At 43.7% G+C, this 25,075-nt stretch overlaps 1 protein-coding gene across 2 annotated transcripts; it reads right to left on the reverse strand.

Annotated features, from left to right (window-relative positions):
• Positions 1-288: 288 nt before the first annotated feature.
• Positions 289-22,986, reverse strand: PRDM1 (PR/SET domain 1). Of its 2 annotated transcripts, XM_065888988.1 has the most exons (7): positions 22,945-22,986; positions 21,100-21,348; positions 14,562-14,681; positions 10,351-10,603; positions 4,241-5,349; positions 3,646-3,774; positions 289-3,293 (listed from the first exon to the last, which is right to left on the reverse strand). In XM_065888988.1, exons 1-7 carry the CDS (start codon positions 22,984-22,986, stop codon positions 2,721-2,723), a joined length of 2,475 nt encoding a protein of 824 aa, XP_065745060.1. In that variant the 3' UTR covers positions 289-2,720. The 2 variants fall into 2 exon arrangements, with proteins under 2 accessions (XP_065745060.1, XP_065745061.1); XM_065888989.1 differs by lacking the exons at positions 14,562-14,681; positions 21,100-21,348; positions 22,945-22,986 and adding an exon at positions 10,811-10,819 and having other exon boundaries at positions 2,721-3,293.
• Positions 22,987-25,075: the final 2,089 nt, after the last annotated feature.

Here is a 25,075-nt window from a genome sequence, read left to right on the forward strand (position 1 = left end):
GCTAATGCTTGAAATGATTTCCTTAGAGGGCACTTTTATAGCTCATAATTAAAGAGAAAAATCTTTTGAGTTATGAGAGAGGCGAGAGACCAGCCCTGTTAGAGCAGTCGCCGATAGAGGAGGTGAAATTAGGGAATCATCTCTGGGGGGGATGAAGGGTCGGGGTGGGGATGTGGGCAGGATAGAGGCAAATTGTGTCATGTTCAGAATTTGTTTGGGGGACACCCTTGCCGTATGGTTAAGGTGTCGTTCACTCACCCTTCACTCAAGACACTAGACAAGCATTGGTAAAGCATGAACATTTATATTTAATTTACATTTTGACAATTTGCACATAAATAACAATGTAAACCAGTACGTAAACATAAGATAGTTTGTTGTTCTAGCAAAGTAAAAAGCCAATAACTTTGGTCGGTTTTAACTTTGAGTAGAAGGAAAAAAAAAAAAAACCACTGTTGATTGTGGGCTCAACATTCACATGTAAGAGACCTCAGGGAAAGTCAGAAGGTAAAGAGAATCAAGAAGTCTCAAGCCACTGTGCAGGTCTCAGGAAAAATTCCCATTAATGAGAAAGCATGAAAGGGGAGAAAGAGGACAAATGAGTAATTGGGAATAGAAAGTATTTGGTGTCAACGTCAGAATGTGATGCTTTGGTTTACCTACAATTAAGGACTGTGTTTGTCAGTGACTAAAAAATACCATAAAAAACTGTCCGTTTTGTTACTTAAAGGAACAGATCAGTAAGGCTCTTAGGTTTCTCTGCATTATCCTAAATCTGTTGTTCTCTTCTACAGGTTGACATTAGTTGCCATGGACCAAAATACTGAATATATAAACCAGATTGATGAGTGATACATCAGTAAACTAGGAAGGAGGGAGAGGAAGAGAGAGAAAAGTTGCAGTGGGCGATGGGATTTTTATTTCTGGGGCTTGGGTGTGACCACATCATCAGAAGGCGGCAAAACAAACAAACAAACAAAACCCATCTTAGATCGTCCTTAATAGTAAAAGGAAGTATGTCTCTTTCTCCCTGGTTGTTATGCAGTCCCCACCTTTGCACCGAGGTTTTAGGGTCACTTACAATAGCAAGGGGGTGCCCAAGCTCACCAATATGACTGTGAGGTCATCGAGTGCGAAGTCTCAGAAAGGGTTTTGTTTTTTTTTTTATGCCATTAGGAAAAGAAGGATATTTTACATGGTTTGGCTCACAATTTAAGTGGTTATAAATATATTATATATACACATGGTATAGTGGTATAAATAGATTTATAAATATACATCATTCTCCGCTACACCTCAAATGCCAACGTGTCATCTTTGGGTTTAGCAGAAGAGGAGACAGAATGCGACGCATTCCAGCTTTCTGGTGCACGCTGGCTCTCTCCTCTTGAGTAGCAAATCATCAGAGAAGCCATCACTTCCTGCACTGCTGGACACACTCAATGAGGTAATTGTTGAACAACTCTGCAATGCCCTTTCTTCTTCAATTAAATTAACCATAAAATGTAAAAACACAAATACTGAGGAAAGTCTGAGTTGTACAGAAAAAAAATACAATTGATGTGTTGGGGATAGGAATGTTCATGACCCGCTTTGACCCTAAGACAACGAGAATACCCGTTTTCCGGTTTTTGGTTTTTAAAGTGTGGCCTGAGCCTATCTAACTCAAATCCTTCCTGGTAGAGCACCACGTTTGTGCAATTTTGACATAACGACAAAAAAGACCAACAACAAAAACACCCAGACTCATGCTTCCTCACCTCACCCATACAAAACCTTTACCTGCGCTTTGGGAATGTTTTGCAGTGGTTTTAAACATGGCATTTTGTCTTCACATTTTCAGATAATACTTTGGGTTGCCAAAGTCTCGTGGCCACTCCGAATGGTCACATGACTTTGGGGGTGGGGCAACCCTGTTTTTTGGAGAGGGAGACAGATTAGCAAAGCCTTCTTGTAGCCTTTCTGGTAAATCTGTGATTAGGGGGGAAAATGCTGAACTATCTACAGAAACATACAAGAGTCTCTCTTTCTTATTTCTTCTACCAGAGTTATTACTGGGTAATTCTGCACACATACCCCCAAGTTATACAGTGCTGTTCAAATGATACAGTCCTATGAATGAACACATCAGTTGCCTAACTTTGGCCATACCAAAACCTCATTTTCAAACCCTTATTATAGAGGGAGGTCGGCTGATGTAATGTATTTGTTTACTAAATCTTAGGTACTTAAAACAGATGTGCAGAAATTATCTACAAAGAACAGCCACCAGACAAAGATATAACAACTCAAATTACAAGGAATTCTTCCAGTCATTGTAAACTTTTTTTAATTATTGCTTTTTGAGTGATAAATTGTATAATAAATTATGAAGGATTATCATTGAAAAAATAATTATGACTAGGCAATAGTCTTAGCAATGGGAGGGCTATGCAAACATATCCACACAAATATTCAAAATACACAGGTTCAAATATATAGATGGGGGTGTAAATAAGTATATATAATATGTATATATATTGTCTTTCCCTCATTTATGCCCTGAGATTTCAGTAACTTTGGGGATCCTTCTTTAATTCCAGAGAGGTGAGGGGAAACCATCTGCCGTCAGGAGAGCTTTGCAGAACTGGAATTATGTACAAGCATTTGCTACAGGCACCCTGACTCGCCAAGTCATAAGTTAAGAAAAAAGACAAAACACCTTTTGTTTTCTGCAAATCTTAAGGATCCATTGGTTCGACTGTTTCTTGTTTGACCTTTACAGGTCCCAGAGGTAGTGGGTTGCTGTGAGGCAACTTCAGGAGGGACGGGTCTGTTGACTCGTAGAGGCTACACCCCGAGAGCAGTCCATTCCCCATGTTTCTTTGCAAAGACACTTTCAGGCCAGTTTCTTCTTTCTCTTTTCTGACCACGGCCAGAATCTCCTTCTCCACCACAGAGGTCACGTCAACGTTGTCCTCCATGTCCTCCAGCCGGTCGGCATTGTCGCTGATGTCAAACTTCTCGATTTCTTCGTTGATTCTGGTCAGGTCCTCCAGAGGCAGCCCCGTGGCTGGGGCCACAGGACAATACCCCTTCAGGTGGACCTTGAGGCTGCAGAGATGGATGTAGCTCTTGTGGCAGTGGGCACACTTGTGGGGCCGCTCCCGGGTGTGTAGGCGCTTGTGGAGTTTCAGGTGCACAAACTGGGTGAACTTGGCAGGGCACACCTTGCACTGGTAAGGTTTCTCTCCGGAGTGGAGTCGCAGGTGGGTCTTGAGATTGCTGGTGCTGCTAAATCGCTTGTGGCAAACCTGCAGCGTGGGGAAGGGGGCAGGGGAGGGAGGTGGGAGAGCAGAAGGTTAAGAGCTGCCAAGCGGAGAGGCACGCTGCCCACCCACACCCAGCAACCTGGGAGGTGAAAAAACTCGCAGCAGCGTTAGGCAAATGGAGCGATGGGAACGCACTGCCCATGGGGTGTTGTTTCCCTTCCAGACCACTGTCCAACCACTGGAAGCTGGTGTGTCATCATCTCAGCGCATCAGCAGCCCAAAGAAGGCAGAATTCTTGTGCTGGTTTAAACTATGGGCTATGGGATGATGGGAGGGCGGCTCCTGAGACACTGTCGACAAAGGTCGAAAGTTCAACCCAGAAAACACTGCCCACCTGGCATTCATGTGGCTTCTCTCCCGTGTGTACCAGGTAGTGTTTCTGCAGGTGGGCGAGCTGAGTGAAGCCTTTGTTGCAAGTCTGGCATTTGAAAGGCCGTTCTCCGCTGTGCACTCTGAGGTGGACCTGGGAAGAAGCCACACACGTTAGGTTGGCTGTCACTTGGCTGCAAAAGCGAACATTCCCGTGCAAGGACTCGGGCATCTAGGATGCAAACCTCTTAAGAAAAGCATCAGGGTGAAGTCTTAGAACAAATCAAACCCAGATGTGATTTTCAGAACTCTGTTGTGTTGGAGCTAAAGGAACAAAAGTCATAGGCTAAGCAGGGACTCGAAACTGATGTTCTAGCGCAAATCCCACGTGTTTATCATTCAGAAGACACTCCGGAGAGGGGAAGCAACGCGTCCCAAGCGGCGCAGCCAGAGCAGCAAAGGCAAAGGCAAAAGCAAAGCCGCGTCGACCACGCCCAGCCCAGGTCTCACGCTGTGGAAATGGCAAGTTATAACCTGCGGGAGGTGAACTAAAGACCCACGCGCGTCGTGCACTCCCGGGGACTGACCCCGCGCCATCGGGCGGCCCACGCCAGGCCTACCTTCAGGTTTGAGAGTTGGCCAAAAGTCTTGGCGCAGACGTTGCACTCGTACTTGATCTTGCCGTTCTGCTTCTTCAGGGGGTAGGGGAGCGTCTTGTAGCCAGTCATGTTCCTTTTGTTCTTGATGAGATTCACGGCCTCGTCGCCGCCGCCGCCGGGGGCCGCCGCGGCCGCTGAGGTAGCTTTGGGCTGCACCACGTGCTCGGCCGTGGCGGCGGTGCCGGCCGTCGGGGACCCGCTGGTGGGGCTGCAGGCCTTGTCCTTCAGGCTGGCGGCCGCCCCGGGCAGGGAGAAGGCACTGTGCGGCGCGGGCACCAGCACCTCCCGGGGGTGCTCGGGCTGCAGCAAGCGGCGCGCCCCCTCCGAGGGCAGCGAGCTGGGAAGGGAGGAGGGCGCCAGCATCGGGGGAGGCAGGCCGCCCCCGCCCAGGAGGCCGCCGTACACGGGGTATAGCCTCGGGAAGAGGCCGAAGCTGCTGAGGCCGTTGATGTTGCCCACGGCGCCCAGGCCGTTGCAGTTCATGCCGTAGGGGGGCAGCAGGAACTTGGGGTAGTGCGCGTTGTAGGAAGGGATGAAGGCGGGCGGCAGGTGCGGGGGCGGCGCGTAGCCGGGGTAGGAGCCCAGCCCCTCAGCGGCGGCGGCGGCGTACGGAGCGTTCAAGTAGGCATAAGGGTCCCGGTGCTCCTGGGAGCCGGGGGCCCGCGGCGACACGGTGTTCCCGGGGCTGCTGTGCAGGCTCCGGTCTGGGCTGCTGCGCGCCGAGGGGCTGGGCGTCGTGGAGGACGGGATGGGGGAGTGCGCGATGTAGGGCGGCCGCTCCATCCCGTAGGCCAGGGAAGCTTTCAGAAAGTCTTCCGGTAGAGGGGCCCGGATCGGGTACACCACCCGCGGGTAGAAGGGCATTTCCGGGCTCCCATTTTTCCGAAAGTCATCCGCGTCCTTTTCCGAAGTGAGGGGTGAAATGTTGGAGCGGTATAAGTCCTTCCCTTTGGAGGGGTGGGAGTCCAATTTTAGTATTTCTTTCACGCTGTACTCTCTCTTCGGGACATTCTTTGGGCAAAGTTCATGTTTCTCAGTGCTCTGCTGCTTTGGATGGCTCTGGGTTTGCGCTGAAATAAAGAGAGGGTGATTACTCAGAGGGAGACAGAAAATCGGAGCGACGTTGCCCAAGTTGCGCTCTCCTTGAGCAAACCTGAGCCCCAGCTGCCCCAAGAGGGACACCTGGCATCTCAACGCCCACTCATTCTAGAAGGCTCTCACCACTCCAGTTCCTTCTCAGCAAAAACCAGGTCACTGGTGGCATCGATAAAACGAATAGCACCGTTTGTGTTATTTTGTTTCCAGTGGTAAAAACCTCATGATAGGACAGTCCTGTTCGACCAAGAGTAGGAGCGCCTCCACGCAAATGGCGTGGAAAAATAGCGGGACGGGGTGCCACAGGTTAATAAAAGTCATTCTCACGTTCACGGTTTACCTAAAGGAAATCAGCACACCCTGAGAACTAGATGTGCAAGATTAAGACTCATTTCAAGTAATAAGCAGTCATCAATTTTCGCCTCCATTCTTGTTTAATACGAATTTGATAAAACCCTGTTCAGACTGCCTCTTCCCAAACAGACAGATTAGCAATGTGGCGCCACCCCTTCCCCTCGATTTGCTGACAGCACCAGAATTTCACCGAGGCTCTGGCCTATAACCAGGCTCCCAGTAATGCTGTCCCCTGGAATCACAAGGCGTGACATAGGCATCTCTGCCAAACCACAACTGGCACTTCCTGAGCCAGTTCAATTACTTAGAGCACCAAAGAAAACAGGCAGCAAAGATGAAAGCATGTATTCCAAAAGACGGCATATTATTACTTGGTAAATAGACTGTTTAGGAACAGCAGCAATGAGAGGACAGGCTCTCCAGGCCATCGCCAGCACTGCCCCTCCAAACACACAGAACAAACGATGCCTTCGGGAAGACACCAGCCAGAGCAGGGAAAACCAAACACTCGCTGCTCAGCCTTCCCTGGAAACCAAAAGTAAAATACACGCTGCTTAGTCGGAGCTCTGGTTGTTGGAGGGCAACCCCTCCAGCCTGCACACCTGCCGTAGGCATAGGCATCAGCTGTCGGTGTGTGTAGATGCCAGGAGAGGCAGGGACCTCGTGGCCTTAGCCTCAGAAGAGGACAGGCTTGGGGGACTGGGCTGAAGCCTCTGTAAAAGTATCATTCACTGTCTTTAAAAAAGTCCCTGTTCGATTTAACGGAGGAGGAACTCCAGGCTTGATACCTGATAGGTCTAGAAATGAACTCTGTGGAACTCCAGAGTCTGAATTCTTCAAATCCATTCTCTAGACTGACAAGCTTGAGGGATTCGATTCCAGTTTGAGAGCCCCTCAGAGAATGTTATCTCTGCTGGCTGTTATCAGTTACTCCTGGGTGAGCCAGCAGCCCCAGAATAAACACAGCCCAGACACTATCAGGGAAGATGCTGATGGGGGAAGTGATGGAAAGCTTGTTGAGGGAGAGGGATTTCTGAAGCCACTAAACCAAAATAAATAGCCCCTTATCAGGCCAATATCAGTCTTTCAGTGAGGCTCAGCAGGCAGGAAGTTCAAATTGTCACTTTTGTTTTTTAAAGCTGAAATGGTAAAGGAAGGGAGACAAGTAAGTTGGAGAGCTGATAGGCAAGGCATCTCACACCCACAGGAGGGAATTTTGAGGTGAAAAAGAATGATTTGGAGGCATCCACAGAAAGATGTCACCCTAAAAATAATGAAAATACAGAAGCTTCACCATCATGACTTTCTGCCATTTTTATGTGGCAAGTTACATCTAAGTCTCCTAATTTTCTTCACTGGCTTCAACACTGTCTTGGTTCTAAAATTCAATAAATTAAAGCCATAAGCAAAAAGTTCACATCTGTCCGTAGCACTGTCCCTACTATTTATTTAGCCTGGCGTTCTTACTGAGCACCTCCATAATCCGATTGTTGAACTACCACAAAGCTAACGACTGGGGACTTGCCTGGTGGTCCAGCGGGAAAGACTCCGCCCTCCCAATGCAGAGGGCCCCGGTTCGATCCCTGGTCGGGGAACTAAGATCTCTCACGCACGCCGCAACTAAGAGTCCGCACGCTGCAACTAACACCCGGTGCAGCCAAAATAAAAATTAGTTTAAAATGAAACTTAAAAAAGAAGCTAACGATTGGGCCAACAAACCAGAAAGTCGGAATTTATCATTTTCTGTGCAAAATACTGAGCACAGTGTACCTAGCATCCAGTAAATCCATGATATATGCTCGATATCTCTTATGCCTTCATAAAAACACATGTATTTCTCATTACAAAACAATATCCGGAGGGCAACGTCAGCCCCCCTCAGGTGTTCTAAGGTGGCGATCATGGAGTCTATGTGAAAAGGTACATTTAAAAAAACCATCCTTCAGCAGCTGAGTAATCAGTGGAGCTGGTGTCATTTCTGACTCTCCCACTCAGCAGCAGCTTGAGTTAACATGAAAAAGAAAATCAAGATCTGTTTTTGTTCTTAAATCTTAAATGGCTGTAGGCGGACGGAGTCATTTCAAGAGTGAACTGCTTCTGAAGGCTCTGAATGGCTTAATTATGCCGACTCACATTTTCGATCTATAATAAGAAGCCCCAAGACTACAAGAAAGAACCTAGAAGTTCTGCAGTAGGCAAAACAAAGCCTGTTTTCAACTGAAACTGAGAACGCAGATTAACATTTAGAAGTCTATAATCTGGTCAACTGTTTTCTAGATGGGTTAGTTAGATAGATTGAAAAAAACTACCAAAAAAACTTGGGAGGGGTAAGAGTTAAACCTGATAGCTCCTACTCCTTTTCTTTGGTTTTTAAAAAAATGCCTATTTATGATTTCTGGCTACTTATTTTTCTTTACCTCAGTTTTCTTCAAATCTCTTCTCCTCAAAACTCTACCAGTTGAACTATCACTGCCATTTTAAAGCCCTCACGGAGATTCTGACACAAGCCTCTATCGTGCTTGAAGCACGGTACCCGACACAACTCATGTGAGGACGCAATCTACCTATTAGGCCTGATGAAACAGTGGAGATTTTCCTGATCAGCATCTCAGTCATCAGTTACCACACCTAAGACAACTGGTTTCACAAGGCAACTGGAGTCTTGGCTTATTGTCACTGTCTATCGTTAACTCTCATTCTTTACTACGAATACTGGACAATGAATGGGTACCTGAAAATGTTAAACCACCATTTAGAAAAAATTCTGCGTAAACAAAAAGGGATATTTGAGGGAACAAAGGTGTCATTTCATAGTATGCGTGACAGTTGCTTCTGAACACAAAGAATAAGCGTTTGAATAAATGCAAGGCCTTTTAAGACCTTTCTTTGACTGGCAGGAGGTAAGGGATGTATGTGAAAAAACTTCTTTGTGGTTGGAGCAAAGTCACCACGGCGGGTCATCTCAAATGGAGTTACTGTTCAAAAAAAAAAAAAAAATCAAAGTCTTTTTCTGAATCCGTGAATGATGAAGCTCAAGCAAGGAGTGGGAGGAGACCCTCAAGAGGAAGTGACCGGCTATGCTGAGAAAGTCAGGAGGAAGCAGCACATCTTCCTGGGAGATGTCCTGCCGGAATATAAGTTGCCTTTTACCACTGGGCCTGGCACCTACAGGTGGTAAAATAGCTGAAGGGCTCCTGGGATGCTTGGCACTAGTGACATGATGGAGACTCTTGGAAGCGCTAAAGAGAGATAAGGGAAAAGAACCACCACCATTGGCCAGGACCTGATTATACCCACCATACTCAAGCTGTAAGCCAATTTGTTCCAACTATTCTAAGACTTCTTCCTGAAGCTCAAGGTGCACTATATGTGTGTATGTAAGGACCACAAACACAAATTTAAAGATGATCTTATGGTGGAGGTCCTTAAGCTTTTATAGCCCCAGCTTTTCAGAAAACTGTAAATATAGTCTTGGGATCACAGGGAGAGCAAAAGTAAACTAGACAGTGTGGGATGAGCACCAAATAGCTATACAACTGGATTATACCTGACTAGGATAAATAATTGGTCCTAAAGTTTAAGTCAAATTCTAATTTATGTTAATATTAACATTCATCTCAAAGGACAAAGTGTGAACTAAAACAATTTAGCCTCCAGATAAAGCAAGTGGGACAGCATATGGACTACTGATGAATCTGGTTAAAGGGTCTCTGGGAATTCTTTGTACTGTTTTTGCAACTTCTCCTTAGGTTGGAAATGAGATCAAAACAAAAGGTCACAAAAATTTCAGCATTTAGAGGCCAAAACTTTTAAACCAGAAGGAGCCGATTTAAAAAACTGCTTTAAAATTTAGCAGTCTGAGAATATACAACCATAGTTACAACAGGTTGGAATTTTATGGTAAATCTTAAATCATTCATAGAGATCACTTGAGAATGACTAAAATGAAGTAGGGTTTTGCAGAGAGGTCATGATAGCCAACTTTAACCAAATAAAAAAGTAAAAGCTTGCAGACCTAAGGAACGGAGGATCTGTTAAGATAAAGTGATAGGTGGTTACTGTAATACTCATCAGGAGATCAGATAATTAGGTTTTTACCATTAGGGAGGAAGCTAAGATATAAAATCTTTAGGGTTATCCATATTCAAATAAGATTTGAAAAATTATAGCTCCGAGTTTTTCCAGAAACCTTTTACGTTTCACGTCAGACCATAACTTGATAACCAAATGTGCATCTCTACAATATTTCAATGTACATGTTAAGCACTGACAAATTACCACAAACAAGGAACTATATACCTTGCATCCTTGGCATGTCAGAACGAATCTCTATTATGTTATAATCCTACCTGCCCCCTTTTGGATAGATTAGCATTGAACATATATTTCTTCCTGTAACTTTCTGAACATTCAAAGTAGCTCTTAGTATTTTTTAAGTGATCAAGTTTCATTATAGGAAATAGAGACTAAAAAAAGCTGTTTTCCTGTTCCCAGTCCCTAGTTTAAGCCACCTACTTGGCCCATCAGATGAAGCCATGTAATTAAACAACATGTTATTAGTGCAAAGGGGCAGAACTGACGTTACTGGCCTTTCTAATTTTTTTGTTCTGTCATCCACTTACTGAGATTCATCATTGTCAGCTCTCCAGGATAAGGGTAGTGAAGCCTTTCCGCAAAGTCCCGGCAATACCACACAAGAAGCTCCTGGTTGGCGGGGATGGGCTTAATGGTGTAGAAGTAGATGTTCATGCCGTTCTGACAGGCGGCCAGGTTCTGCTCCCGGGCAGAATGTGCCGGGTTCACGTAGCGAAGCCAGTTGCTCTTCTCCTCATTGAAGCCATCGATGAAGTGGTGAAGCTCCCCTCGGGAATAGATCTGCCCAAAAGAGAAGACAGACATGGAAAAGAAAGCCCCAAAGCAACGAGAAGCTTCCCTGGCACCTCTGAGAATAAACCCAGCGAATACCGGGTTTGATTTCTGGTCCCTTATCGCCTGGTTAGAAAAGGAAATCAGTTTAGCCGGAGTTGTCTTGAATCAGCAGAAATAAGGGCAGAAACAGGGAAGGGACACTTTGTCAGTTACCTTTTCCATTTCAGTTTTAGTGTCTTTTCACTTTTGGGGAAAAGTAACAGAAGAGTGAAACACAAGACTTCATTTAAGGAGCTGCCTCAGAAGGACTAAGCAACCACCGAGTACTGTTTCTGCTACCACAGTGAATGGCGCACAGGCAATGCTACTCAACTTGAGTTCCGATCATGCAGACTTTTAATGCTTTGAGTCACTGGGTATTAGACCAGCCCGACTGAGTACGTCAAACCGAGTCTCTCAACTTTTTCTATGGCCTCTGTACTTGCCGTTTCCTACACCCCCGCCCAAGGCTTAAACTATGCAAACATCCTCCACCCCCAAGCCTCCAAGTCCAGCAGGAACACTTGTTCATATGAATACTTGGAAGCTTGCCTTTTTGGGGAAATGCTGGGTGAGGCCAAGGTGAACTTCACCTGCCATAACAAAGTGAACACTGGGACAGAAGCCAGCATCAGACAGTCTACTGAGAAGTCACTTTTCCTCTTGAAAAACATGTTCGGCCTTGCACTTTTCTTTCAAGGCGGAGGAGGGGAGAGGGAACCCTCTCATCCGTGAGGTGGTTGGGCTAAAACACCACTCACAGAGCCATAAGGTTCGTGTTTTTGGTAAAAGAACAGAAAGAAACCATGTTGTTCTTTAAAGGCAATGCAAAATGAAGAATTCAAAGTCTGCCCTAGAGTAATACTGCTTTTGGTTAACAGATACCCTCAGGCCACTCGGTAAAAAGGTAGAGGTAAGAATAGGAAAAATTAAAGTATACATTCTTACTGAAACTTCATAAACAACTTTATAAACAAACTCCTTGCCCTTCCACAGTAAGTTTCTCTCTTTCCCTCTTTTTAAGATGTACCCAACTCGTCTTCAGACTTAAGAGATCCTTAACACATATATAAGAAATACCTGGTTATCTGCAACTTAGAGGTTCCAAGTCATAGGGCCTGGTTCATGGCAGAAGTTTTGCTCTAACCGGACAGCAGGTTATTGCTTTCTTCTTAGTCACATGCTATGTTAGTCTCTAAAGTGTTTCTGTATTTCGCTCAAATGTTATCAGACAAAAAGGAACTCTGTCCCTTTAACACGGGCAGTAAACACCAGAATCACTTTCTTTTAAGAGTAACTTCCTGTAAATTGTGAAGGGGGAAATACATGTGGCTTCATCAAAGCAGCTTGTGAGAGCTTTTGCGGTGTGTTTTGTTAAGAGAAAATGGAACAAGGCCGGGTGAATTCTGCTATCAAGAGGGGTTTTCAAGTTTGTTTACTCTGATGTGCAAACTTCCAGGAACACGGGGTTCCATCGCTCTTGCACTCTTCGCTGGGCGGAAACTGCTTTCTAAAGCTACGGCTATGTTGATTCCAGTCAGCCTTCCACGGACTACAATTTACTGTATCCTCATTTAAAAACAGAAATGTCGATGCCATGAGGTCACACACACACACACAAGAAAATAAAATAATGATACGTCAGATGAACACCGCTCCCTATCACCCTCACTACGTTTCCATATATTATCAAGAAGATTAAAAACGTGCTGACTCATAGCACAGTTACAAGAAATGTCACTGGTTTCTCAACTTGAACATCCCTTCTCTTCTTTGACTGTGTAATTTGCATGAAACTTTTTCTTTCCTCACAACAGATGTTCATATTCCTGCCAGCAAAATCAGGATGCTTTTAACAACATGTGGGAAGTTATCTCCTACAATATCCTTTGCACGTGAAGGACCGATTTCAATAAATCCTCCCAAGGAAAGCATTTCAGCTACTTAGAGTGAATCTTCAATGAAGCAGGGAACTGGGACAGAGGTAGGAGGTTCTTAAATATTTCTTGTCATTTTTTTTCAAAAGGATCATGAATTAACAAGACTTATGCTGGATTTTCTTAATTCCGACCTTCAACTCCAAAAACTACACATGTCTATGGCTCATTTCTGAGAAGACTTTATTGGCAGTAAAGGGAAAAATGAACTCACTTACATTTTGCCCATTATTAGTCAGATATTAAATATATTTTAAGCATGACTAATTAATTAAATAAAAATTGTGAGCACACAACTCAAGAGTGAAAAATTCTCAGCGATCTCTTTTGTTTGGAAAATAGTAAAATACATTTCTTAAAACACAAAACTTCCCAGATTTAAAAAATCAAAACAAAACAAAAAAAAACTTGTTTCTTAGGAACAGCTTCTGAGTGATCCCCAAATAGAAGTCTTTTATAAATATACTTGTCCAGATGATATAAGCATTCTAGGTAAATCTGGCCAGAGTAAGTATAATACAATTTTTGTTGCTACCATGCAGCTGTTTCTTAAAAGAATTTTAGTAACAGTTTCCCAGTAATCATGTACATTTTATGCAAGTATGTATATTAAAAATTGCTTTTAAATTTAGTAAATGTAGCTTTATTTTCTAATTAAAGGAAACCAAATATCCCAGAGAGATCTATGGGAAAACAGAAAGCAGTCCAATTTTTTCTCTGTTCATCCTAATCCAGGGTCTTTTACTCAAAGATTCCATCTAATTAGTTCACCTGTGAGGTCCTTTTTTATTTTTTTAATTAATTCATTAATTAATTTTTAATTTTTGGCTGTGTTGGGTCTTCCTTGCTGTGTGCGCTTTCTCTAGTTGCAGCGAGTGGGGGCTACTCTTCGTTGCGTGTGCGGGATTCTCATTGCAGTGGCTTCTCTCTCTCCTTTTTTTTTTTTTTTTTTTTGTGATACGCGGGCCTCTCACTGTTGTGGCCTCTCCCGTTGTGGAGCACATGCTCGGGGCACGAACCCGGGTCCCCTGCAACGGCAGGAGGACTCTCAACCACTGCGCCACCAGGGAAGTCCTGTGAGATCCTTTCTAACTGTGATATTCCAAAGGAAATTGGATTGGCCAGACTCTTTGGATGTTAAAGGAAAGTTCATCATCCCGAATGATTATAAGCATTTCCCTTACGCTATGGGAGTAACTTATGTACTGTCAAACCCAAAAGTTTCATGGTACATGTGCGTTGAAACAGGACGAGTCTTGTGGTCCATCTCCATTCCCCTAGTACCATCTTCTACCCATCCTTCCTTAAAGGCATTTATTTATTTATTTATTTATTTACATTGATTGATTGATTGATTGATTGCGATACGCGGGCCTGTCACTGTTGTGGCCTCTCCCATTGCGGAGCACAGGCTCCAGACACGCGGGCTAAGCGGCCATGTCTCACGGGCCCAGCCACTCCGCGGCATGTGGGATCTTCCCGGACCGGGGCACGAACCTGTGTCCCCTGCATCGGCAGGCGGACTCTCAACCACTGCGCCACCAGGGAAGCCCAAAGGCATTTATTTTTGAGGCAATTCATTTATGATTACTTGTCCATTCAATTAAAGTTAAGTCAGCAAGAAATCAACAAGGGGTGAAATCTAAGGCTTGGTGACTCATTACTACTTCCTTGCACAGAAATGCAAATGAACTTACCCTTGAAGCAAGCAGCAAACTGTTTCCTTTTATCACAAAGCTCTAATGAATTGCAAAAATTAAGATTCACATATAGACCAACTCTCCATCCCTAACCACCTACAGGCTGTGTTTCCCAGGCCAAACATTTAACCAGGTTCATCACGATTGCTTAGAATTCCCTATGTCCGTGGGGACCCTGAATACTTGTGGGGAACCCCAGGACAGGTTGAAAATGGAAGTGACCCAGCAATTTTAGCTTCATTTTTTTCCCCTAATACTTAATGAGTCTGGAAAAATTTCCCTACTTACCCGCCAAAAATATTTCCTGTTGGCGTTCTTGGGAACTGTATCATTGGTGTAGATTTCACCTATTAGAGGTCCAAAACGTGTCCCCTTTGGTATGTATTCTTTACTCACCACTCCAATAACCTAAAGGGGGTAAAACATATGAAACAATGAGTTCAGCTGTAAAATATTAATCAATCTTTTCATTTCAATGAATTGAATTGTCAAATGGTAATATAACCAACAGTGATGAAACTGTACTATGGAGAGCAGACATTAATGGTGCCTACCTAATTAACAACGAGCTTGACTTTCGGGGAAGACCATCTTTTAAACTCGCAGATCATAAGCAAATACACAACCAAGTATAAAACAGTCTAATTCTCCGGTGACTGAGGGTCCTCTATTTTTTATTAATACTTTTTATGCGAGAACAGAGAGGGTAACCATTCCATATTAGAACAAGTTTCAGATACTGAAGAACTAGACAGTCAAGTTTAGCCCACTTCAGCCGGCTCCTAGTTTCCTATTTCTTCTTCTCCCTCAAGCCATAAACACAGTGTGCTTAAGGGGAATACAATAGTTTTAACCTCAGAAACCAAAATAATGTTCTTTGGTTGTTCCACAAAAGCCTAAGGAACCAGAAACAAAACGTATTATATATTTTTTCATTCCAGATGAGGGGTTTTTTTTTCTTCTTATAACTTGTAAGTTCTCTTTAATAGAAGGGAATTCTTTCAAGTAACTTTGTTCTTCTCTAGCATCTTCTGCTCAACAGTGGTCAAAAGTCTTCCTTTGAAGTGGAATTTATACCGAGGAGAGCTGTGGGTTCTAAGATCTGAGGAAATGACCTTCTCAGACTTGGATGTATCACACATTTTGACTTTGTAGGGCCTTGCTAAAAGAAGCATGTTAAATATACCAGTTCCTCCTGGGTCGTAAATTTCTCTGGGGGGGGGGGGGGTTGGAAAAAAAGTCACCAACCAGGAATCAGGAAGCAATTCATTACTATTCAAAAGAACTCCTTCTCCTCTGTAATAGTCCCTTATGGCATTTTGCAGTACATTTTGTAGTACATTTTGTTTTGGTTTTTATTCACTCACTCTCCTCTTTTCATTTTCTTTTTGCTCCAAACAGCCTACAAATCACTTACTGAATACCTTACTGATATGGACCAAGAAGGGAGGTAAAACATATTTATTTCCAGTTTTTATTATCCCTGGTGGCTCCTTTATAATTGTGTACCTGAAATGGTAGGCCCCAATACATGAAGCAATAAATGTCTGCAGTGGAATCTAAGGTTCTGGTTATGATATACACCGACACCTCACTAATTTCATCAATAATTTGTCTCTGTTTAAATGAATATGGAATAAGCATACCTACATGCTTGTGACAGACCAGGCTTTCTCATGTACGTGACTTAAAGAATTAATGTTTAAAAAAATTTAGTATTCAATATACAAGCCAATGGAGCATACCCAGACTGGAAAGACAGAAAAAAAAGAAAATTTCCTATATCTAACACAAGTTGAAACAAGGTTGGTGAGCTAGTGTTATTTTTGGCCCGTTATGAATTTCTGGCAAGAGCTGAAAAAAGCAGATGTTCATTTCATCCTCCTCTACCTCATTTACATCTATCTGCCCTTTCCATAACAGCTCATCATTATTGGTATATGTTGGCAGTATAACTCTGGGGGCCGGGAGTACTTCAGAACAGTCTTGAGATAAAAATACATCCTAAAGCTTAAGTAGACTTACTTATTCAGCGGCTCATTGTTTATGATATATTATTGAAAATAATGAATTTGAAAAACGCATGGAATTGGCTGCTATGACACAGATCATTTGGCATTCATATCTGAATGATTATTCCATAATATTAAAATGACAAACAGGAAAAACAAATAATGTCATTTGTTGGTGAGCCAATAATTAGCGGTTGATATTTTCAACATATCCACTTCAAAGCAGTAATTTTAAAAAAGGTACTCAACTGGTTTATCAACCTTGTTTTAAATTATAGTCTCTCGCAGACAGTGTCTGGGGGGTCAGAGCTTGATTACCAACAAGTAACATGACATTGAGGCCAGGGTTTTTCTTCTGAATTGCCATTCTTTTAACCAACGGGCTTTGTGGTATTCAGCTATCAATCTTACACTAAGAAACATACACCATTTTCTTATGGTCCAGAAGAAGTCAACTAGCATTTTGTTCCCACAAAGGACTCTGAAGTAGACATAAGCCACCTGACACCTTTGAGCACAGCTATAGGCAAGTCACTGGGGAAGCTGTGTGACAGCACTGGAAGTAGCTCTTGTCATCGATAACCTTACAAATGAAACTCAGCAGGCCAGACAGGAGAATAATCTGTTAGGAAAGGGAGGTCTGTGAAAATCCTCAAGTCCCCAACAAATAAAAAACAGCCTCAATATTAGATTATCTTTGCAAGTGAGACAGAACCCTAGTATTTTAAGCTGTATGATGCACAGAGCTTTGGGTACATATAAACTCACACATATGAATAAACAGAGACACAAAATCACAGAATTTCAAGGTTGGAAGGAACGGTGTAGCTTATATACCATCTCTATCCGTTCCCAGTCCAGCACCCTATCTCACAATCAGCACCTTCACCTCAAATCCATGTCTGAGACATTATTCAAAGAGCACATAAGAGCTGCAACTCTAAGATTCCAGTGCTCAGCCAGGTAACCGGAGTGGGGATCGGAACCAGGGTAGTTTTTCGTGGGAAGTGGGAGACCAAGTCATACTTCTCCCTCTGGCCCTGGAAAGATCCAGATGTGAATCTTAGCCAACAAAGTTCTATCCTTGGAGCTAGCCTATGATACAGGGGAGCCTGGTATGTGCCCTGAATTTCCCAGAGCTAAAAAGACTAAGAGTGTGGTCACCTAGTTCAGGAAGGAAACTTCACTGGAACTGACCAGGGTCCTAAAGCATCCCTGCTGGGCACGGATTGCTGCGTGCCTCCCATAAACCCACCAGCGAGAGGACACTGGCCTCAACACTTCCCCGCCTGCCCGCTCTTCCCCACTGTGTGCTATGTGTGGGGCTGACCCCTTCAGATCTGTCAGCGGCCTCTGTTACAGAACATACCCTGGAGTCCAAGGCTTGCAGACAAAAAACAGGGCTTGTTTTCCATTTTACAAAATGAAGATGTCACAACTTAGTATAGGTGGACTGGGGGTGCTGAATGAAAGTCTGATAGTAAGGAGAACAAATTTGCTTTTTTTTTTTTTTTGAAAGCAAATTCCCTCTTTAGAATATATGAATACACATGCATCGCAGTGAGTTTCAAGCAGAAACATCATTCAGGTCTAAATGTGGTATAAGCATCCTCACCCCAAATTATATTAAAATCATTTAAATTACTAGCTACCTCTTCCCCTCTCCCTCCATAAAAATGACTCATTCGATTAAAATTCTATTTTGAATACAAGGATAGTTGCATTGAGATGACTAGAGCTCATCTCAGTGGATGAGTGGGTATATACTCACTGGATCAAGACTTCAGCCTGTAGTTCACCCCATTTTTAAAAAAACGGGGTGGAGTGGATAACAATGTTTTTGGAAAGTTTCCTTCTTAATTATCTTCATATTAAAGGAAATGTGGCAATGCCTGGGTACATGGTCTCCACAATAAAAGGCAGTATGAAGAGGGAATTGCACTTATGGCAAGATGCTTTTTAGAGATGGCTTAATAATGGACTTCAATCAAAATGGCCACTGAGTCCCCATCTTCGGCCTGATGTTTCACTGCCACACAACCCTGGAGGTCAGGCTCGGAGCCACAGAGCCTCTGAATTCAACTCAAGCAACCTCAGTACAGGCTACTGCTTCCAGAACAGAAGTCTTTAAATCGATCTTTCTGTATTCAAGTATTCACAGAAGATTATTTCAGGAGGTCAAGGGGAAAATCCCCCTAAAAGAATAACCCAGCAGTTTAAAAAGTTTTACAAGTTTTTTGAATAGTATGTCTATATTTGGTTTGAGTTCTGGAAATAGGAAGTAAGAACAGCCTCATTAAAGGTGCAGAATGATTCTAAACCCAATCTAAAAATGAGGGTCAAGATCAGAAATATGGTTTGTATGTTTTGTTTTTAAACCAAAAAAAAAAAAAAAAAAAAAAGGTGCTGACACATAGCACAAATTCATAATGAAAAATGGTCTTGCTAAAAAAAAAATCCCCAGGATGTCAGAACATCAGTACATAATGTAACGTCTTCGCTACTTAAATGAAAACATTTAAAGAAGGGCAAGATAAAGCAGTCAGATGAAAACTACAGGTACAAAGGCTTTTTTCCTCTTTCCACGGCTTGTGGGACTGAAAGAACTAACTGAATAATGATAATGTAAACATTTCACCCATCCTGAAGAGAACTGGTGTGCAGCTCTCATACTCTCAATGGCTCAATTCTACGGTTCTCTTTCACCACCTGGAGGAAGCTCTCCTTCCCCAAAGTGCAAAAAGGAAGGAGGGAGAAACTGAATAACAGGTACACATTTCCAGAGAGAGCTTAAGACAGCATTACATTTAAGTTGGTCTCCTGGTCGCTTTTATGATGAGGGACTACAGATATACTGCTCTCTTCAAGCATTTCTAGGGGAAAATAGAATAAGAGAAACCTCATCTCTTTTTAGGTTCGTTTTGAAGGACCCTCCTTAGGAATACAGGCACTGTTTGCTTTCTGGGTGCTGAATTTATGAAATATGGAGTTACACATTCAGAGAAAAAAACACCAAACAAGCTTAATAAATGATCGTCCTGAAGTTATGTTAAGACGATAAATAAAACCACAGTGACACCAAGAGGGGCCAGTGTAGCACAATCAAGTAGCACTGGTTGGGGAAGTCTGAAGCACTTTGCTCCAAGTCCTGGCTCTGGCTCTAAGTATATACCTTAAGTAAGTGACTATCTTTCTGAACCTTGGACTAAGGGCATTATTCCATTTAGCTATGATTTTACATAGAATGATGAAAATTGAAAAACTTAAGCTAAGAGCTAAACTGAGGATAAGAACACTACAGAACTAAAGGGCAAGGAAGACCCACAGAATAGAGGTCTTGATTTCAATCCCAAGGGGCTGGATGGGGCAACACAGCACAATAGAAACCTGGGAACTGATCAATATTTGGTCAAATATGATATGGGAAAAAATGCTACACCTTATAAAGCCACAGCCAAACCTTAAATACCCAAACAAATCCTACACTGATTCCATGGGCCACATACTAAGAGACCTTCTATAGAAAAGGGTGTTACTTTCAGAAAGAGGTATAATTAAGGCCGATCTCTGGCGTGAAATTTTTGGTAATGTTCACATAAAAATACAATTTAAATTTTGCTTTCTACCAAATCAGCCTCCTCTCCCCCAGCAGGAATAAAGAAAAAAAAAAAAAAAAAGTTGAGCTTTAATGAAACCCAAAGCAGAGTTGTTCTATTTAATTTTAGACAGCTGTGTCACCCCCCTCACCAAAAACACTGAACTCAGGTACACAAACAGGAAAGAGACAAAGTATTTCCCAAACCGGCTCTCAACTCCTTCAAATGCTGTTCCTTAGGGAAGGAGGAAAGTGATTTGACATGGTTGTAATGAATAGTCCCAGTATAGAATTCTGGGCTCCTGCAGCAAATGACCCCCTTTTCACAACTTTCTGAAGGCAGTGATAGGACGGACAGTGACCTATGGGAATGGCTGTGATGGCAGGGCTGTGGACGGGTGGATTCCTCCAGCTCAGCCCGGCAGGCAGTAGACCAATGAAAGCAGCTGCAGTAGCTGAATTCTCAAAACAAGAGGTGGTTCTGCAAGTTATTTCACAGCCAAACATCACGCCTAGATACAAGCATTATAGAAAAGGGTAAACACAAATCCTTTGCTCATTCCAAGTTTGGGTTTTCAGCCCCTTTGAAACAACAAAGGGTGTACCCACTTCAGAGGCCAAGAAGAAATTGGCCTGCCAGCCCGGTCAGAGCAAAGGAGCTGCCGCAGATACACAGGGGTTAGCTCTGAAGTCACCCGGACAGAGGGCACTTTTACATGAAACTCTTCTCCGTTTATACCATCACTTCAGTTCATAAACACGTCAAGGTTTTGAGAATAATTTTAGAAACCCAGCTAATAAAACTGGCTCGTTGAAAAAGTAAATAAATAAAGCCATCTCATGACCAAAAAGAGACAAAAGAAACATGTCAAACATTTTTTCTAAGAAAAAGTTTCTCTCCCTCAAAAGCTAGTATACTGGGGGACGAGTTCTCAAAGCTGCTGATGATTTCACCCACCCCATGCTGCAAGTCGGCTTTTCCAAGACATGTCAACTTGCCAAAAGATTTCACTGTTTACTAATTCTTATGGAACGGTGGAGAGCTGGAGGAATAAGAAGGGATGGACTTAGGGCAAGAGAAAACAATGAAAGAAGTGAATTAAGTGATCAGTTATTTACTGATACTTACAGATTCTCACAGACATAGGAGGCCTCAAGGGCAAGTAGGGAGATTTGGCGTCAGGTGCCAATCTTCTTCAGCAAGAAACCAGAGGCTTACCTCTTTGCTGTTTGTGGCATATTTGAAAAGCAGATTCCTCGGTAAGGATGCCTCTGCCTGAACCGAAGTGCCTCCTTCCGTGCCAGAATCCCAGGGGTGGTCGTTCACAATGTATGTACACTTCTCCTCAAACTCAGCCTCTGTCCACAGAGTCATGTCCGCGTCCTCCATGTCCATTTTCATGGTCCCCTCAGTCCCCTCTGCCAACCCTGGAACCTTCACAGCACTGGAGTTACACTTTGGGGCAGCCTGGAAGAGAAAGGAAAGGCCTTTAATCCCCATTGTCCTGTGGCTCCTCCGAGAGAGGCTATGACTAATACAGTCGTCTGAAGACTTTAAAAGCAGATGCAGAGTGCTTGGTACAGTTGAGTAAGAGCCAGAAAGCCGTATAAAGATTGCCTTGGAGAAGCAAGGTTTTAAAATGTTATCCTCAGTGAAAAATAAAAATAAAAAAGTGTGGCAACCACATTGGGGGACAAAGTGAAAAAAAGAAAAAAGGAAAAGAAACACCTCCAATCCCTGGCTTTACCTCTCACGGCAGAAAAACGTTGAGGCGCCTAGTCCTCTGTCCCAGGACGCCTGGGGTCATGGCCGCCAGACCCTCAGCGCTGTGGAAAAGCTGCCTCAGAAAAGTGTCACAAACAAGGAGAGGAAGAGGAAGGAGCTCTGTCTGCCTCTGAATGAAGCTAAAAATGGAAAGCGCGTGTGGTGCAGGAGCGGAACCCAGCCTGCCTTTTCCAAATGGGGAAGACTGAACTTTCCCACCAGCTCCCAACTCAAAACAACTTTCAAAACAACTCGCTCCCCCCCCTCTGCAGCGCGATCTCTTTCATCCTCTCACAGGGAAGGCCGAAAAGGGCTGCATCCTGCCAGCATCACTGAGCTGCAGCTTTTCCGAGATCGTTTGGACCATAGGAAAAGAGAAGGAAAGATGGGGGCGGAAGGGGGGGCAACTCCCCGCAGTTTCTTTTGACTGTGGGCATCTCACGCCAAATTGAAAAAGTAAAAACAAAACATAAAACTGTTCAATAGAACTCCCTGGAGATAATTCCTTTAGGAGCCCTCTGCTACAAATAGCACTTTCCATTTAAATCTGAAAGTGTACGAATTCCCAGAAGTCACTGATGGGCTACAGTTACTGTAACTAAAGTTATAACAAATATAGAAGACTCAGAAGACAAGCTCTGCTTCCACTTACAAACTGATAAGGGTATTCCCGCAAATCCCCCCTCACACGCAGGAAAAGTGCTTTCCAAAGAGAGAGAGAGAAAAAAAAGGTAAACAACGTCTGCAGTGTTTTCGCATACAGACGGGTTGGGGAAGTAGGAACGTGGGTATCATTTCCATGTAAGAACATGTCCTTGTTAGAATGTAAACATAACACTGTACAAGTCCTTCAGGGTGGCTTTTCCATTCTTTTATTTCTTCCCTAAATATGATGCTCTTTACAAAAAAAAAAAAAAGTCGGATGCGAAGTTGTCTTTCCCTCAGCCACGATTTAAACAAACGTGCTTATTTCTACGTAGTTGCAACATGTACAGTCACGATGCCAAATAAGTGTTAAAATAAAACCAAAATTTAAACTTAAGCCAACGCGGAATAGTTACTTTGTTGGACGGGTGTGGGCGGGAGCCACTACCGAAATTTCAATGAACTGACAATTATGCCTAGAACTGAAAGGGTTAATGATTCATAAGGAAAAAGTCTTATAAATGTTTGACAGTTCTAAGCGCCCTAAAGCAGAAGCCCTTCTGGTTTCTACTACGACTACGTTAGCCAAGAGAGAAAAAAAAAAAAAAGTTTTCAGATCAATTTCAGAATGAAAAACAAGATCAAGTTCCTTACCAAGGTCGTACCCACACGTTTTTCCAAGCAAATATCCAACATCTGAGATAAATGTCGCTCATGCCTACACAGTCCGCATGTGCTCCGCGTCCCCTCCCGGCCGAGGGCTGGCGCGCACCGACCGCGGCGGTGCCCCTCTCCTCCGGCGGCTGGCGCCCGTGTCCCGAATCCCGGCGCGGACAGGTGCCTCGCTGACCGCTGCCCTGCCTCTCCGCAACACTGGAGGGCCGAGTGTCACGGCAGCACGCTCAGTCTGTGTTAACCCGGCCGGCGGCTCGGCCCTTTCCCCCTCCCTGCCGCAGATTTCCCATTCGTGATTCACTCCTACCAGCCGCCTGAAGTGGGGGCGTGGCCACACCTGGCCGAGCCGTGCAGAGCTCACCCCAGGGCTTTCCTCCAGCCCGCGAGCGCCCAGAGCTTCCTCCCTCCGTATCTGAATTTCAACATTTACTCGGAATCTTCTGACTTCCCTTTGAGGGCACTTAACCTCAGCGTTTACTCGGGCTGTATTGTATTCTAAAGACTCCAGACCGCCCTCCTTCCTGCTGCGGCTTTATAAGGGGGTGCACATTCCTTAAATTCAGGGAAACCTAAAAATGACCTAAAATCGTTTGAGTTCCTCGGCTCAGATCCAGTTACAGAACATACAAAACTTACTTGAAAAGATCACGTGAAAAGAGCAATTATTTTTGCATGGAATGGAATAAGATGTAGCTGTCTAGTCCTCAAGCTACTGCCTGTGAAATACACGTTTTGTCCCCGCAAACTTGAAAGCTTCCATTTCTCCTGCTAACTAAAGGGAACTCATCTTTGGTAGAACTGACTTCCCTCTTTCAATTATTTAGTAAATAGGGAAATAGGAAAAAGGTATAATCCTACAGATTAAATTTTCTTTGCCTTTTCAATCTCCTCCCCAAAGCCCACAGGCAGACTTCCGAGGAGTGTGTTTGCAAAGTGTAGAGCATTAATCGTTTCCTAGTTAAAGGGAATGTGGAACTGATCGCTGCAAGTGGAAGGCAGACGAAGGCAGTAATTAGTGGCGCTCTACGCTGGGAGCCCTGCCCGGCTTTTCCTCCAGCCCCAGTCAGCCCTCTGTTGAAGGAAGGACATCCTGTGATGATGGCATACAATGTCCTGTTTGTTTATTATTAAGAGCGTGGACCTTGCATTCCTGCTTCTCATTACAAAACAAACCAGATGCTTTACTTCCTTCAATGGTCTTGTGCCTTCAGCAAGGAATCGTCTAATTCAGAGAAACAATGATGCAAAGGGTCCATTTAGAGCAGACACCCCATTACAAGGACTGTTTAGGTCACTGTAACACAAGTCTCCCACTATTCCTGCTTGCCTTCTATACATGGTGGTTTTTAAAATCATCTCTCTCCTTCAACCTTAGGCTGCAATGTTTTCTCTAACATTTTAAATACACGTGTGCCTACACACTCACATCCCGACAGACGTGCACACCCCGACGTACACACACCCAGTCCCCACCTAATGATACCAACTTAGTCATACAGTGAAGTGGACATGTGAGTATTTGTTTATAGGAAGAAACAAAACAAAGCAAAAAAAAAGCCCAACTCGATCATAAAAATATGTCTGTTTATCTTTAAAATTTCTTTTCTCTCTTTTAGGAAACTTTTCTACAATTTTTTTTTTGGGGGGGTAGGTGGGAAGTAAAAGATTACTTGCCAGGAAATGGTATTTATGTCTAAAGTCCTTCCTCAATCTCTGTAGTACAGAACAATTAAATTCCCACTAGGGGACATAAGTAACACACTCCCCGCTCACTGCCTGGTGACCTGTGGTTACATGTTATGCCAGAGGGGACGCTAGCACCTAGAGGAAACAGGACTTTGAGTTGGTAGATGTGCTAGGGGTATAAAACTGAATGAACAATTCCTTAAAGTGTTCTCAGAAAGCTCCAAGATGATAATTAAACAAGAGAAATCCAGGCTTCTGGAGAGGACTTATTAACCGATGCTGAGTCAGCACCACAATGGACAAAAAAACAATGTAGTCATACTGAAGGCTGGCCTGCTGTTCAAACAGTCTCGCCTGCAGATGTTAAAGAGTATTTCACTTCCCTTTTAGAATCAAACGCTGTTCTTAGGCCACATACACCCTG

This window comes from Phocoena phocoena, chromosome 12, assembly GCF_963924675.1.
Source record: "Phocoena phocoena chromosome 12, mPhoPho1.1, whole genome shotgun sequence".
NCBI lineage: Eukaryota > Metazoa > Chordata > Mammalia > Artiodactyla > Phocoenidae > Phocoena > Phocoena phocoena.

Bases quoted from the DNA above. Each gene is read 5' to 3' on its own strand.
- PRDM1 (XM_065888988.1), bottom strand. From the start codon at position 22,986: ATGTTGGATATTTGCTTGGAAAAACGTGTGGGTACGACCTTG. The intron at 14,682-21,099 runs GTAAGCCTCTGG...TACCCCCTTTAG, and splicing joins ATGCCACAAACAGCAAAGAG to GTTATTGGAGTGGTGAGTAA. The intron at 10,604-14,561 runs GTAAGTAGGGAA...TCTTTTGGGCAG, and splicing joins ACAGGAAATATTTTTGGCGG to ATCTATTCCCGAGGGGAGCT.